Genomic DNA, 15,237 nt, shown 5'->3' with positions numbered 1-15,237 from the left:
GACCAGGCTATATGAGGGACATCCTCTGCCCCCACAAAGTTGGGGGCAGTGAATGTTATATAAATTTCATGTAGGGGGCAACATCCTTGTAAATATTGCCAATATTTGTAAAGATGTTCACCCCTACATGAATTTACATAAAGTCCACCATTACAGTAACAACGGACCAGAACAACAAATAGGCTGACGCTAGTGTGAACGAGTGTCAGAGTGATCTGCAGTAACCCAGCTTTGTGGGGGTACACTGACTACTTCATCTTTGACTTAAAAAAAAAAAAAAAAAAATTGGCACACGATAGAAAAAAGGTTTCTGACCCCTGTTCTATTGTGTAACTTTCACCTTCTGATATGAGTTCTATGTTGCATTTTGTAACGTTCACCTTTTGATATGTCTTCTATGTTCTATTGTGTAACTTTCACTATCTGATAAGTGTTCTCTGTTCTATTGTGTAACTTTCACCTTCTGATATGTCTTCTATGTTCTATTGTGTAACTTTCACCTTCTGATATGTCTTCTATGTTCTATTGTGTAACTTTCACCTTCTGATATGTCTTCTATGTTCTATTGTGTAACTTTCATCTTCTGATATGTCTTCTATGTTCTATTGGGTAACTTTCACCTTCTGATATGTCTTCTATGTTCTATTGTGTAACTTTCACCTTCTGATATGAGTTCTATGTTCTATTATGTAACTCTCACTTTCTGAAATGTCTTCTATGTTCTATTGTGAATAAAATGTGTTATCTGAGATTTCGTCGTAATCATTGCTTTCTTGTTTTACACAATGTCCCAACTTTTCGGAATTGGAGGTGTAGCATATATCTTTCCATGTTTCTTGGAAAACAGATCCTTTGTTTGTTATGTGCAGGTATTTTCCTCCGGAGCTCCTGGCAGTATTCTCGAGCTGGCAAGAAAAAGTAGTCATGCGAGGAAGACCAGAATTGGGTTCCCGATTAGTCAGTGCTTGCCTCTTCTTGCGTTTCCTGTGCCCGGCTATTCTCTCCCCAGGACTATTTCACCTCTCACCTGAACATCCTCATCCTCTCGCTGCTCGCACATTGACCCTGGTAGCCAAAGTCTTGCAGAATCTGGCTAATTTCACTAGGTGATAATCTAATGTAATATAACTATTACATGTGAGTTTATTGCAGTGAGCACATTCAAGGGCTTATCTCATGAACATGACTCCTTCTGTACAGATTAGATGTTGAAGGGGGTTGTCCATGAATCTTAATAATAGGTGATAAATATCCGATTGGTAAGGGGCCCCTGGCCCTATCAGCTGTACAGGGCTACTTCCAATGCCCGTAGTATACACAACACCGAGTCGGAAGCACTTGGTTCTGGTCAATGTATTGTGGCCAGATGACTCTCACTGACTTCACGGTGGACGATCACCATCCAGGGCAAGTAGCACAGAGCCTGTTGGCTCCCCATGGTCAGATATTTAAGCCATAAAAACAAAATTCCTGGGCAACCTTTTCAATGTAAACCTTCCAACTCTTCCCTGATGGCAGGCGTTGTGGAAGAGAAGTAATGGGCTATATTGCCATTATAGGTTTTTGGCATGGGCTTTTCCCCTCTCCTAATTTAGAATATATACCAAGCATGTATGTGTATGGGTGGTCATGAGAGATGACTATGGCCGACAACTATAAAAAGTATGTGGCCAGCCTAAGGCCTCTATAAAGAATGAAGGTCACAGCCTGTATTATACTCCAGAGCTGTCTTCACAATTCTGCTGGTTAAATATATTTCTATTCACTGAACAAAGACTGACATAATGGGGGTTCCTGAGTAATATGGTCTTAGGCATAATACTATACAGAATTATGATTCTCTCCACTGTTTTTCAGCACACACGCCAGGCGGACCCTATTATAGTCAATGAGGTCCGCCAGTCTCCATGTGTAACCGCTGTGTAAGCAGTCCAGTTCTCTGTCATTAAGGTTCCATGGCGAATCCGAACAACGGAGTACCTAGCACTAGTGTGAACCTAGCATAAGTCTTCCTCTTCCGTCCTGCAGTTGCTACTCCTGCTAACTCAGGATGGGATCACCAAGTCAATGTCCGTTATAACTCTGCCATAGACCATACCTAAATATACATAGTGTATGTATTTACATTGTGTGATATCTGACTTTATGTAATCCAGCCAATCATTTACTCTATAATCTTTGAACTTGACAGGTTTGGAGAGAAGGAGGACTACATGTCTTTTATGAATGGCTTCCTGGAGCAGCACTGGGATGAGATGTCTCTCTTCCTGCAAACAGTAACAGATCCGGACAGTGATGTGGCGGTGACGGGTTATGAGGGCAGTGTCGATCTGGCTTATGAACTATCTACCTTACATTATATGCTGTGTGGGATCTTCACCGGCGTCCATCAGGTGCTTATTATAACCCATTCACAGGAAAGTATGCAAACTGAAAGGGTGTGGACTTTACCCAGGTCACACTCACAAGGATACTCCTCCATAGATGGTCAGGTAACAGGCAACAGACTTGGCCAGAGACTAGGGTTGAGCGATCGTGTTCGGAAAAGATTGGATTCCGATCGGCGATCGAGAAAATTTCACGATCGCGATCGGAATTCCGAACACGATCTTTTTAGGTGGGATCGAGATCAGTGATTATTTCCCACAATGCTTTGCTACTGGCCAAGTGTTGTGGGAAAAGCTAACAATGCTAGCCTTCACACTGAGTATACGCTCCGCTCATTCTGAGCGGAGTGTATACACAGTGTGAAGGCTCCGCTGCGGTTCCATAGGAATGAATGGAATCAGCCTGCACGCCGGCTGCGTCCATTCATTCTAATGAGAGACTAGCTATCATCTCTAGTAGCTACTTACCTGCAGAGATGGCTGGTCCGGTGCCTGGTGTTCTCGTTCTTTTTCGCCTCGCTGCCCTGCCTCCCAGGTTAGTGTTAAAGAGCTAGGAAGAAGGCGGGGCTTGTGGCTTAGGAGAGTGTGGGCATGTACTGGGAGGGGAGACATGACGAATTCCCTCCCAGTACCCGCCCACACTCTCCTAACCCGCCCACACTCTCCTAACCTGAGAGGCAGGGGGCAGAAAGGCGAAGAAGAACGAGAACACTGGGCATTGGACCAGCCATGTCTGCAGGTAAGTGGACACCATCGGGGACTAAGGAGCCAGAAGATTAGGATTAAAAAAAAATCCTCTGGCTACTTAGTGATTAAAAAAAATCACTACACAGCGTGGATTCTAACAATTAAAGCGTTCAATTGTTAGATTTCATGCTGTATAGTGAATAGGATTGTTTTTAAAATATGATCTCCGATTGGTAAAAAAATCAAATTGACTTGCATTGGGATCAGAATTGGGATCGAAATCGGGTTCGAATGAAAAATGATCAGAAATTGGATTTCAAAATCGATCCTGAAAAGTCAAGATCGGCTCAACCCTTCCAGAGGCATAATCATACAAATCCAGCAGATAGCAGATGTTTGGCCCTCCAATACAATTACATTTACATTTTCCATTCCTTCTCTATCTGGGCCCAAAACGGTAAGAAGACTTGTACACAACATGTCTGTGTACAAAAGCTTCCCATTACTTCCATCCTCTGTCTGTGCCCCCCACATAGTAACTATAGCCCCCTTCTTTTTTTCTTTTTTTTTTTTTTTAAATGTAGATTGTGAGCCCCACATAGAGCTCACAATGTACATTTTTCCCTATCAGTATGTCTTTTTTTTTTGGAATATGGGATGGAAATCCATGCAAACACGGGGAGAACATACAAACTCCTTGCAGATGGTTTTTTACCCTTGGCGGGATTTGAACACCAGGACTCCAGTGCTGCAAGGCTGCAGTGCTAACCACTGAGCCACCGTGTGGCCCCTTATATAGCCCCCTTCTTGTCACATCCTCAGTACCACGGTATCTCTCCATGACTATATGCTGCTGACCACCTGCTATTTTTGTCATGAAAAGGTTTATATTCTCCTTTCTGACAGTGGAAGGATGTGTATCCTAAATCTTCTCACTCTAGGAACCGGATGGCAGGCATTTATGATTCACAGACTATCAACCATCAAAGGAAATCAGAAGGAAATTAAAGAAGTCTATCCAGCCCTACAGTAGTGTGTTTCTGGTGACTTACTTCAATAAGCCATGGAATTTTTCTTGAAGCATTCTGTACAGTGTACCCACTGGGGCTGTTTAGACCTCCTCCCCCTCATACACCACCTTGATCTAGATCACTTTTCCTAATAATAGGTCTTATAATCTTATATACCGTATATACTTGAGTACAAGCCAACCCGAATATAAGCCGAGGCCCCTAATTTTACTACAAAAAACTGGGAAAACTTATTGACTCGAGTATAAGCCGAGGGGGGGGAAATGCAGAAGCTACTGGAAATTTTTTTTTTTTTTTGCTTGACTCGAGTATAAGCCGAGGGGGGCTTTTCAGCACAAAACTGTGCTAAAAAATTTGGCTTATACTCAAGTACATACGGTATGTTGGTTATCAGAGACTTGAGAGGGCTCCCCATTTAGGAGTCCCCTTTTATCTTTTGATAATCAATGACTGGCTCAAAGAGGTTTTACTGTATCTTCTAATAGTTTTGTAGGGGTCAGGTATATAGTGTTATTGGTTTATATCTGTTTCTCCTTATTTCCATAGCAAACTAAAGATGATCTGGAGCCACTGCCAACAATTCTCAAAGCCTTGGCTGAGGGTTTGCCAGTTCCTGAATGTATCACCCAGGATCAGAGGTAAGACAGCAGTGAGCGGGCACATCAAGCTAGTTTCCCAATATAAACACCAAAACATCAAGCATAAGCCACCGCCAAGCTATTGTGTATTGGAGAAGGGATCAGGAGGAATAGATGTTGGCTAACCGCTATTGGAGGTGTAGCAGTGCCGCACCTCCCATGAGGCAACCTGAAGCGACCACTTCAGGTGGCGCTATGCCAGGGCCACGGGGAGGGCGGCATTTTTGCTGACCTAAGCCAGTCCAGGACAAGCTGTCCTGGACTGGCTTAGGGTCACCGTCACTGAGCGGTGGATTTGGGAGGTCGCTGGAGCAGCGCTGCTCCAGCGGCCACTCCTCACGCTCAGGCAGAGAGGTCCTCTCCGTGCCTGCTCTCTGCCTACTAAAGACGATCGCTCCGCTCGGGCCCGCCCCCTCTGCTCGGCCCTGCCCCCTTCCGCTCATCTCCGCCCCCTCCGGGGGGGGGGCGCTTTCTGACGTCCGCTTCAGGCGGCAGAAAGCCATGGTTCACCCCTGGGTGTATGACCATCTTTAGATTATCAAGCTATTGCGGTAGCCACAGACACTGGAAGACAGACATTTACCAAAAGATTTTGTCCAATAGATCTCTCAATAAATATGAGCAACCAGATCTTCCAAGCATGCAAGATTAGGTCTTTTCAGGTAGGGGAGCCATCTAACATCTTTAGGTGCTTCGTAACTGTACATGTATTCTGTATACATCTTACATTGCCATTGTTTCTATAGTCAGGATGAAAGTGAAGAACTCGAATACATGTTTCCGAAAGACATGCGCAATCTTCGCCCACTTGTGAAGAGGAGTCAGTCACTGAGCAGCCTCATGAAGGAAAGACTAGTCCAGCCACCAAGGATAGAGGAGAGGGAGAAAAAGAACAGACGTCATGTGACACGAACGCAAAGTGTTCCGGCCCAGACTAGGCCAGGACGTGAACGTAAAACTAGACAAGATGTTTCTTCAGTGGCTGAGAAAGAAGAAGGGGAGGATGTAGGCCAAGGCGTCATGGTATGAATATGTTCTGTGCCAAATCTTTCCTAATACATTTGGATTGACCTCTTTTATGCTTTCAGAAGACTCTAAAAAAAATATTTGGGAGTAGTAACTGGTAGGACCTGAAGATCAAGTATGCCGGGCAGGCTTTACGATGGATGGTACCCTGTGGTGGTCATACAGTATCCAAAAAAATCCTATTATACAGTTCCTAATCAAAAGTGCCATGTAGGATGGTGCCAAAATAACAATACCTTGTGTTGATCAAATCACTGTTCCATAAGGTTCACAACTGGAATGTTTCCATTTTTTTGTTAAACAGAAGCCAACACGACAAAGACATTCATCCACTCTGCCAAGACGGAAGTCAACTGTACCATGGTGCCGGAATGAGGACCTAAACTTTGTAAATCACACGAGAGAAGTTGAGAACAGCCAGGTAATCTGAGGCATAACAAATAAAGTAGTATTACAAGACTCCCACTGACAACCACCCATTGATATAAAGAGAAGTAGTTAATATAATAACTCTAATCAATGTTTGCTGTAAATTAACCAACCATTGGCTTCACTGATATCAAACCTCATAAAATAACCTGTTTATTTATATCCATTTAATGGTCATAATCCCTGAAATTCCAGATGATATCCAAAAAATTGTGTAAAATCGCGTAGAATGCTAACCATACAACAAGTAAGCTAAAATAGTCTCAAGGCTGCTGATACATTTGTTGACATCTTGTACTATGGATAAAGCAAGCCATTGACTTTAGTGACTTTAGGTAGTTGTCAGCTAGTTCAGCCAATGGATGTTCTTCCCGACATGTACATTCAAACAGGCTAGACATGCAGAATGGAGAACATGCTAAAGTTTTTTCAACATGCCCGATCCTTCTTTCTCACAAATTTGTCTGCTACCCTGGGAGAGACAGAAGGCCTCCATACATATTAGATAATAAATCGCTATAATGTGCACAACCAGCTGATATGTATCCAAAGATACAAAACTATTTCAACCCAAAAATTTAAAATTTAGATCTTGGTAGCAGTTAATCCCCAAAGTCATACTTGTCATGGTCCTCATGCTGTAGAGATTGTGGTCACCCTGTGATGTTCTCCAGATTCTTTAGAGTAAGAAAAAAAAAACAGTCTTCAATTCCCGATGACCATCAGGGACCACCAGTCCTAGAGTGAAGACCCCAAATAATTCATTATATTAATTCTTATATAATATGGGGAGATGTAGGGTAACCACTACCAAAATTTCAGGTCTCTAAAGGGGTTTAATCAAGATCTGAATATTTCTTAGATGACTTCTGAAATTACAGCTATCATATATAAAAAGATATAGCCTATACTACAAATAATACAGTGACGAGTGACCTGCCTGTTTACTTCATATGTCTGAGTTACTTTTCACGGATACAATCATTTCGGATCTCACTAGGAGCTGGACCTACAGGAGATGAAGGGACAAATTGCGGAAAACCAGGACAAACAAAAAGATCTGGAGGGACAGGTGCTCAAAATGGCGGAGAAGATGCAGGAAGCTCTAAAACAGTTGGCGAAAGTGGAGGAAATGTACAAGGCATTGCACACTGAGATGACCAACCAGATGACACAAATGCAGGGCAGGTAATAAAAATGCAGAGTATTTAGTACTTGGCAAAGGTAAGATTCAGACTTGTCAAGCAGAGTAGTGAGAACCTTCCCTGATCTCCAAAATCTATAGGTAGAGGATTTGGTTTCCATGTGAAGACAACATGTCCTGTTAATCATTAAAGGGGTTGTCCCATCTCAAGCATCCTATCTAAATTGGTAGCTTATGTAAATTGAAGATTTTTCCTATATATATTGCTTTAGAAATTCTGCTTTGTTCGCCTGCTATGTGACCATATTCCTCCCATTGTTTACACAGCATTGATATAACCACGGACTTATATGGACAAATATGGACCTATAGGACAAATTACATCACTCACTCTCTGCTCTTGCTGGCAGGACAATTGTTCAGCTAAGTGCAGTTTGCTGATAAAGCCAAGTCTGTTATCACTCTATGTAAACACATAGATAACACTGAGTCCATTCTGTACAAGCATCTGCATATTATCTGACCTGCATAAGTGTTGTCAGACTTCTCTGGCCCATTTAGCAAGAGGGAGGGAGGAAATACACAGAAAATGAGATGAAAAAACTGCAGGCAGACTGGTGAAAGACTGGTGAAAGACTGAGATGGGATAAACCCCCAAAAAAGCATGTCAACCCAGTCCTGCAGATAGATAGGTTAGGGTTTTCTGAATCAAACAGTGTTTTCCCCTTGTGAATTTTTATCTCCATTGCCGAGATATAACTGTTTTAATCAATATGAAAATCAGCTCTTTGGAGCACCATTGAGAGTCCCAAATCTCAGACCCCGGTCCCCATGTAAATCATGTCACTTGGCTTGTTCAAATTAATTGTTAATTTTTTGTAACTTTATATCAGGATGGACGCCTTAGAGAAGGAATGTATGGAAGAGAAGACACAAAGAGGGAAGACCGAGGAGAAGATTAGAATACTGGTGAGGTGCTAGAGAACAGTAATGGTCAATGAATATGGCATAAAAACAATGTGGTGTAACTAAAGTCTTGTGTGCCCCGGTTCAGTCTTTTGTCCGGGGCCTCCTACCTCATCCCTACAGCGAATTCTTGATAGTGATGGTTACAGGTGCTAAGGAGTTTAATTCACCTTAGTGTTGTTAGAGTAATCTGTGGGTCTCCTTGGCTTATGGGCCAGATGGAAGCTACAGTCTCAATACTGATGCCAGGGCTTATGGGCCCCCCTAAGGCTCCTGGGCCCTGGTGCGACTGCCTCCTTAAGTTATGCCCCTGCAGGGGATCCAATCTCATGGAAAAAAATTAAAATAAAATGAAGTCACCGCCTTATGCTGGTTGTTGACACACTGCAAAATATCCTATCCAAAAGGTATTTACCCTTAGGGCCCATCGCTGTTGGACAAGATGGTGACTACGTTTCCCACTTGTCTGAGCTCAATAAAGCTACATGCACATACCCTGTATATGGAGTCCCTAAAGATCTATAAAGGTTCTACCTGTGCCCCTAATACCTCCATAATGTGGAAGATTTTTATGGAATCAATGAGGGAAAAAAAACCTATACCTCAGACTAAAATCTGAGGTAAAGTATGGCTCCGTGATTGATTATGTGCATAGGTTCTTTCCCTGTTCTTAGTCAATATTATTTATCAGAGACAGAGTCAGAGATATACTTGTCTGATTTATTCTTGTAGGAGAGACGTCTGTCAGCTCTGGAGAAGACGCCTAGAAACTCCAAACAAGGTCACAACGAGCATAAGCATAATATGGAAAACGCCTTAGAGGATATCTCCATAACCAATGACGTGGACGGAATAGAAAACTCTGACACGGAGTAGTCTGCTCACCTATTTGCAAGTCATCATCTTGGTGCAAAAATGGCGCTGTGTGTTTTTTCATGCGGGTCAAGTTCAAGTAACCGTTTTTGCAGCGCATATCAGAATTTTTCCAGTACTATTGTAGACCCGTATGACCGGAGTATTTACATATAATTCATCTATTAACAGGACTATGTAAATTGATCAAAGGACTATTAAAGGGATTCTACCATTAAACTACCTTTTTTTCTAATGAACACGTCGGAATAGCCTTAAGAAAGGCTATTCGTCTCCTACCTTTAGACGTGGTCTCCGCCGCGCCGTTTCGTAGAAATACCGGTTTTAACCAGTATGCAAATGAGCTCTCCGCAGCAATGAGGGCGGGCCCCAGCGCTGAAAGGCCGATGAGCGCATCCCCATTGCTGCCCAGAGCTCTTTCCTGCGCCGCCTCCTTCTTCTGCAGCAACTCCGCCTCTTGCAGTTCAATACAGGAGCCAGCGGCCATTTTGGGGTGGCCTCTCTATGCTCCTGTATAGAACTACAAGAGCAAGAGAAGCCAGAAGAGGCGGAGTTGCTGCAGAACAAGGAGGCGGCGCAGGAAAGAGCTCTCAGGCAGCAATGGGGACGCGCTCATCGATGTTTCAGTGCTGGGGCCCGCCATCATTGCTGCGGAGAGCTCATTTGCATACCGGTTAGAACCGGTATTTCTACGGAACGGCGTGGCGGAGACCACGTCTAAAGGAAGGAGAAGAATAGCCTTTCTTAAGGCTATTCCGACGTGTTCATTAGAAAAAAAGGTAGTTTAATGGTAGAATCCCTTTAAGGAGAGATTGGGATAAATATACATGACAGTGGGATTATACAGGAGGTAGAGAAATCTATTACAACAACTCTCCATATTCTCTGTTGCATAGTTAGCAAACGCAACACATATGTTTGGCTTTGCCTCCTTCTTTCCCAACCTCCAATGATATAAACCTAGCCATATATTGTTGATCTTGGATGGCCATTTTATGATTGACTTGTTCAACGTTGGTCTGGGACGTCTGTTATTGAGAACTACAATGCCATAAGTTAAAATGGCAATTCTGTCATGAGGCCTAGTCTGAGCTTCAATTTATGGAATACACATTTGTTATTTGGTCAAGACTTTTCAATGACACCCAATAATGAAAAAAAAAATCCAACAAAGATAACCAAAATGCAACTTAACAGATATGAGATTCATACAGTATGTCATGCTCATATGTTGTCACATGGAAGTGCCAATGGTTACCAGACAATAGTCAAAATTGGCCTCAAGCTCTCTTCTGTGTGAACAGTTTAACTCAATATTGTTCACTTTTGAATCTCAATACCCAAATAAAATGCATTATATATCAGAGAGGGACAATTTTATCTACTAAGGAAATAGAATGTAGACCAATAAACTGAGAAGATATCTATGTCCGGAAGTGTTGGACCAAAGTACTATCTGTAGACCTGATTGGTTATTGGCACAGGTATGTTCACAATACTTTTACTTAATGTCTGTTGCTCCATCTGTGTCCATCACTCTTCTACTGTTAATGTCCATTACTATCATCCTACGATGGGTGACAGCAACGGACCTTAATAAAGATAGTGTGAACATAACCCAAAAAATAGACTGTAGTAAATGCTCCCCTTTCGACTAAACTTTTGGGACCCTGATGTCTTCACATGTTCTTTGATACTCTAGGGGAGGGCAGCAAACTGACCCTGTCATCCAGTTTAGCCAAAAGCAGCAGCCATTTTGTACCAGGTCAATAGGCAGAAAAAAAAAGATTGGTAAAATTAGTGTCTGGACCACCAGAAAGTCTTAACAAAAGTCACAATTGGGAAATTGTTCGATTATGACTCATTGCTTTCCAACCTAGGCTCACCATACCTCCACTCATATGAGACCTTGTTGTCCATTCTTTCGTCTCATTACCGAAATCTATAGTAAGTTGGATGATCAGTGACTGAATTTCCACCAGACACTTCTAGAAGTTCTACAGGAGGTTTTCCCTGGATCTTATCATGTTCTTCTCAGTACACGTCAATAACATTTGGGTGGAAGGGTTTGAGACACATTCTTAGGTAAATATAGAAACAGGCTTTTACATGTTAGTTATGCGTCCGACAAGGCCTAGGGGTTACATGAAAGGCTAAACTTTTAATAATGCTTTGATAAAAAAAGGTGAAGTACATTTTTGTGATAGGAGTAGGTAAGAAACCTTTTTACCAAATTTATCGATTCCCCCTGTCTATATCTGCATATGTTGGCAAATTGTGATACCCACCATTATTATGGATCTATAATAGCAGATAACATACATATCCATTCCTTCCTATGGCCCCACACATCTGTAGTTTATATGGAACTATGTGAGGGCCATAGCATCGAGCCTAAAAATATGTGGCAAGACCTATTCCTCTCCTGTTCCATTGATTTCTATTTCCTTGGATATCACCGACTGTATACTGATGTCCCATCCCATCTGTCCCATTTTCCATGGACCAATACATGTCTATGGTGGCTTCAAGCCTTAGCTCCATATTCACTCAGTTGTTCAACCTCAAGCCAACTTCAGTATGGAGCCCATTTTCACTTTAAATACTGTTGTCATTACAATGACACGTCTTCCTTCCGCAACCAATCACTGAACACTGTAGATAATTTGTCACCGCATAGAGTAGCCAGCGATTTATAGGTGGGGATGAATGACACGAAATTGCTCTGGGTGGGCAGTAACTATATTCTATTGCCAAACAGGGGCGTAGTTATAGGGAGTGCAAGGTACCAAGACCTGGACCTTAAGGGGGCCCCAAAGGTCCTTCTTCCACATAAAACATACCATTATTCTAAATGGCGCAAGGTATGTAGAGGCCTGAGAGCTTCAAGTTACGTCTCTGTTCCCATGCTATAGACAACAGGCATACTAAATGCTACAGTGTCCTACAATGTAATTCCCCCCTTTACCCACATAATAAGGGAAGATGATATCCATACTGTGCCACTGACACCACTGGCATGTCAAGGCTTTGAAGACAAGCCGATGTCTCGCCAATAGTTGGTGTTGGTATGGCATCTGTTTATGGGCACCCTCAAAGCATATATTAAAATACCACAAACCTCCCACTAGGATGACATGTCTAGTAATAGCATTCCAAAGAGCTCAAGAAGATTAGATTGAGGGAGAGCTAATAACCCCTGAAATTCCAACCATTAGCACATACCACCTGGATTACAACTGCTCGGAAGGAACCAGGCCTCTTCTACTCTGCTATATGAAGCTCATATGCTGCCCAATATGTCTAGGCCCATGATTTAGCAAATGTTGACTTCCAATTATAATATTATTGGCTTTTGATTGTGCAGAGAATGTATAAAACGTACCCATCACCTCTCCTAACATGTCTAACCACGGAAGACCAACCACAGGCCTCAGTGATGACCCAAACCCACTGATATCAGAGAAGACGTCCTGGAAAGAAGAACGAGTACCATGGCATGTTTTTTTTCTGCACCTTCTCTCACCTCTGATTATTATATTCTGGGATCTGAAGAGTCCCCAGAGTATAATAATGATTCATAGGTGACAAACTCCAAAAATTTGAGGTTTGGCTGAGCCAAAACTTTTAGGTTTGTTATGAACCAGTTTGCTCTTCTCGAATGTATACGGGCACGTCCCCAACAGTGGTCAATTTATTCATACAATGTGAGGAGGAATAACAGAGGAACGCCACAACGCACAGTTATGAGACAAAAAAACAAAGGTCTGACATTGTTGCAACATGGTATGGAGACTACAATTATTTGTTAAAGCAGACAGTCAGGAAAAGTGACGGAAAATTGATCATTCTGGAAAATGCAGGAATTGATTCCTTTCCTAAAATCATGTAAGCCACCCCAGGATTTGTAGTTTCACTTCCATGGAGATAAAACCTTCCATTTAGTACATGAGGAACTTCCTTATTTGACTAGAAAGGTTCCTGGACTGAATAACACACGATAGATATCAATGCATTGACTAGCTGGAGGTAAAACATGAAAACAGGAGGTTCAGAATCACAGAAGAAATGCTGCAGATGGTGGTAAAGTAAGTGTAAAAAACGTGATGCCTCTTAAAGGGGTATTTCCATCTTTTAAGGTGATGACATGTCACTATAATATGTTTTCTGTTCATGTTCATGGGGTCTAATGGTTAGGATTCCACCAATCCCCAAATACTGTCATACTATGCCGTCTTTGCAATGTGGCGGGTCATGAATTCCTACCATGGTCAGTCATGAAGAATAAATGCCCTTTTCTGATTCAGTAAAACAGTACCCAGTGTACAAAGCAAGGTCCATAATGACATGGTTGGGAAAGTCTGGTGTGGAAGAACTTGACTGGCCTGACAGAGCCCCAAACTCAAATGCCAGGAGGTTACCTGCCCAACTGTATTGTGCCAACCCTACCGTTTGGTGAAGTAGCAGTAATGCTATGGGGCTGTTTTCAGGAGTTGGTGTATGCCCCTTATTTCCAGTGCTTCAACATATCCAACATACCAAGACATATTGGACAATTATATGTTTCCAACCTTTTTGGGAATAGTACGGGGAAGGCCATTCTCCAGCATGAGTGTGCCTCAGTGCACAATGTAGGATCCATAAAGACAAGGTTGGGCAAGTTTGCCGTGGAAGAACTTGACTGGCCCTGACCTCAATCCCATCTAACACCTTTGGGATGAATTGGGTCACAATTTCAAGCAGGCCCTCTCATCCAACATTAGTATATGTCACAAATGCAATGTAGCAGAGAGTAGGCTTGAAAGTCATGACGCGCGATGCATTCAGCAGAAGCTTTTTACACCTATGCTACTTATTCCTTGGCTTGTAGAATCCATCATATCCATTTGCAAAGTATCCCTCATAGCTGTCATGGTTTCATGAACCCTTACATTTGTGTTGTAGGTGGACTGTAGTTTCCACACAGAGGAGTAAATGTAGTGTCTGGGCTCAAAAAGTTGAGTTTGCACCATTAGCAATCACGTCAGCTATAATATACAGTTAAAGAGGTTGTCTGGCCCTACATGGTAGGTCATCAGTATGTGATCTGTGGGGGCTCAAGTAATCAGAGCGGTGCTGCAGTTCACCAAAACCACCGATATGTAATATGCGGGTATTCTGTGCCTCTACTATTACTTAAATAGGAGCATGTGCCACCCATCCAGTAGCAGTTAATGGCACCCTATGGAAAGGTCATCAGTATGTAAATTCGATTTGGGGCCCCACACCCTTTAACACCCTTTTGCAAAGGCAGGATAAGAACTCTGATCCTGCTCTTTTAACCTCTTAGTTATTGAGGTCACCTAAGTGGTGTCCCGGAAGAAGACAATGTGACCAACAATCATGGGTTGTAGCCAGACCTACCAATGGCCGCAGACACCATGTAACCAAGAAACACGTCCCTGTAAATTGGTTCTAACACTGACAAGCATAATACACTGCAATACAAGAATAATGCAGTGCAATCTAGGATTAAGGATACAGTCCTATAATAGCATTTAACCCTGGTCCTGTAATAGGATGTCATTGCTGTAACAAGTCAGTTGGTGAAATTTCTTCCCCTCTAGATATTCCATCATCAACTGTGAGTGATATTATCGAAAAGGAGAAGTATTTCGGAACCACAGTAACTCAGCCATGAAGTGGAGGCAGAGCTCATAAAGTTACAGAGCGGGGAGCACAATGTATAAAAGTCGCCAATGCTCTGCTCCTATGTCCAAACCTCCTATGGTAGTGACATCATTACAAAAACTTGTGCCTCACCGGGAGCTTCATGGCTTGTGTTTCTATAGCCAAGCAGTACTGCCTCTGGACTCGGTCACATGACCCTCCCTATGTGAGTGATATTATCGAAAAGGAGAAGTATTTCAGAACCACAGTAAGAGCAGGTTCACACCTGCGCCTGGTCTCCGCTTTGCAGGTTTCCATCTTCTGTCCGAGAAACAGGACAGGAAATAGAAACCCGGAGGTCAGTTTTCAAACCCATTCATTTGAATGGGTTTGCAAAGTGTCTGCCC

General features: G+C 42.6%; 1 protein-coding gene across 1 annotated transcript in view; it reads left to right on the top strand.

Moving 5' to 3' along the window:
• RASAL3 (RAS protein activator like 3) overlaps positions 1-9,184 on the top strand; it is a 37,311-nt gene extending 28,127 nt beyond the window's left edge. Inside the window, exons 11-18 of the mRNA XM_075276124.1 lie at positions 870-1,106; positions 2,192-2,393; positions 4,652-4,743; positions 5,490-5,766; positions 6,074-6,190; positions 7,199-7,386; positions 8,236-8,311; positions 9,041-9,184. Of these exons, the coding sequence (XP_075132225.1) occupies positions 870-1,106; positions 2,192-2,393; positions 4,652-4,743; positions 5,490-5,766; positions 6,074-6,190; positions 7,199-7,386; positions 8,236-8,311; positions 9,041-9,184 (1,333 nt within the window). The remainder of the gene's footprint in view (positions 1-869; positions 1,107-2,191; positions 2,394-4,651; positions 4,744-5,489; positions 5,767-6,073; positions 6,191-7,198; positions 7,387-8,235; positions 8,312-9,040) is intronic.
• Positions 9,185-15,237: the final 6,053 nt, after the last annotated feature.

Source organism: Leptodactylus fuscus, chromosome 5 (assembly GCF_031893055.1).
Source record: "Leptodactylus fuscus isolate aLepFus1 chromosome 5, aLepFus1.hap2, whole genome shotgun sequence".
Lineage (NCBI taxonomy): Eukaryota > Metazoa > Chordata > Amphibia > Anura > Leptodactylidae > Leptodactylus > Leptodactylus fuscus.
Note: the sequence above shows the minus strand (reverse complement) of the source record. Positions and strands in the feature narration are given on the sequence as shown.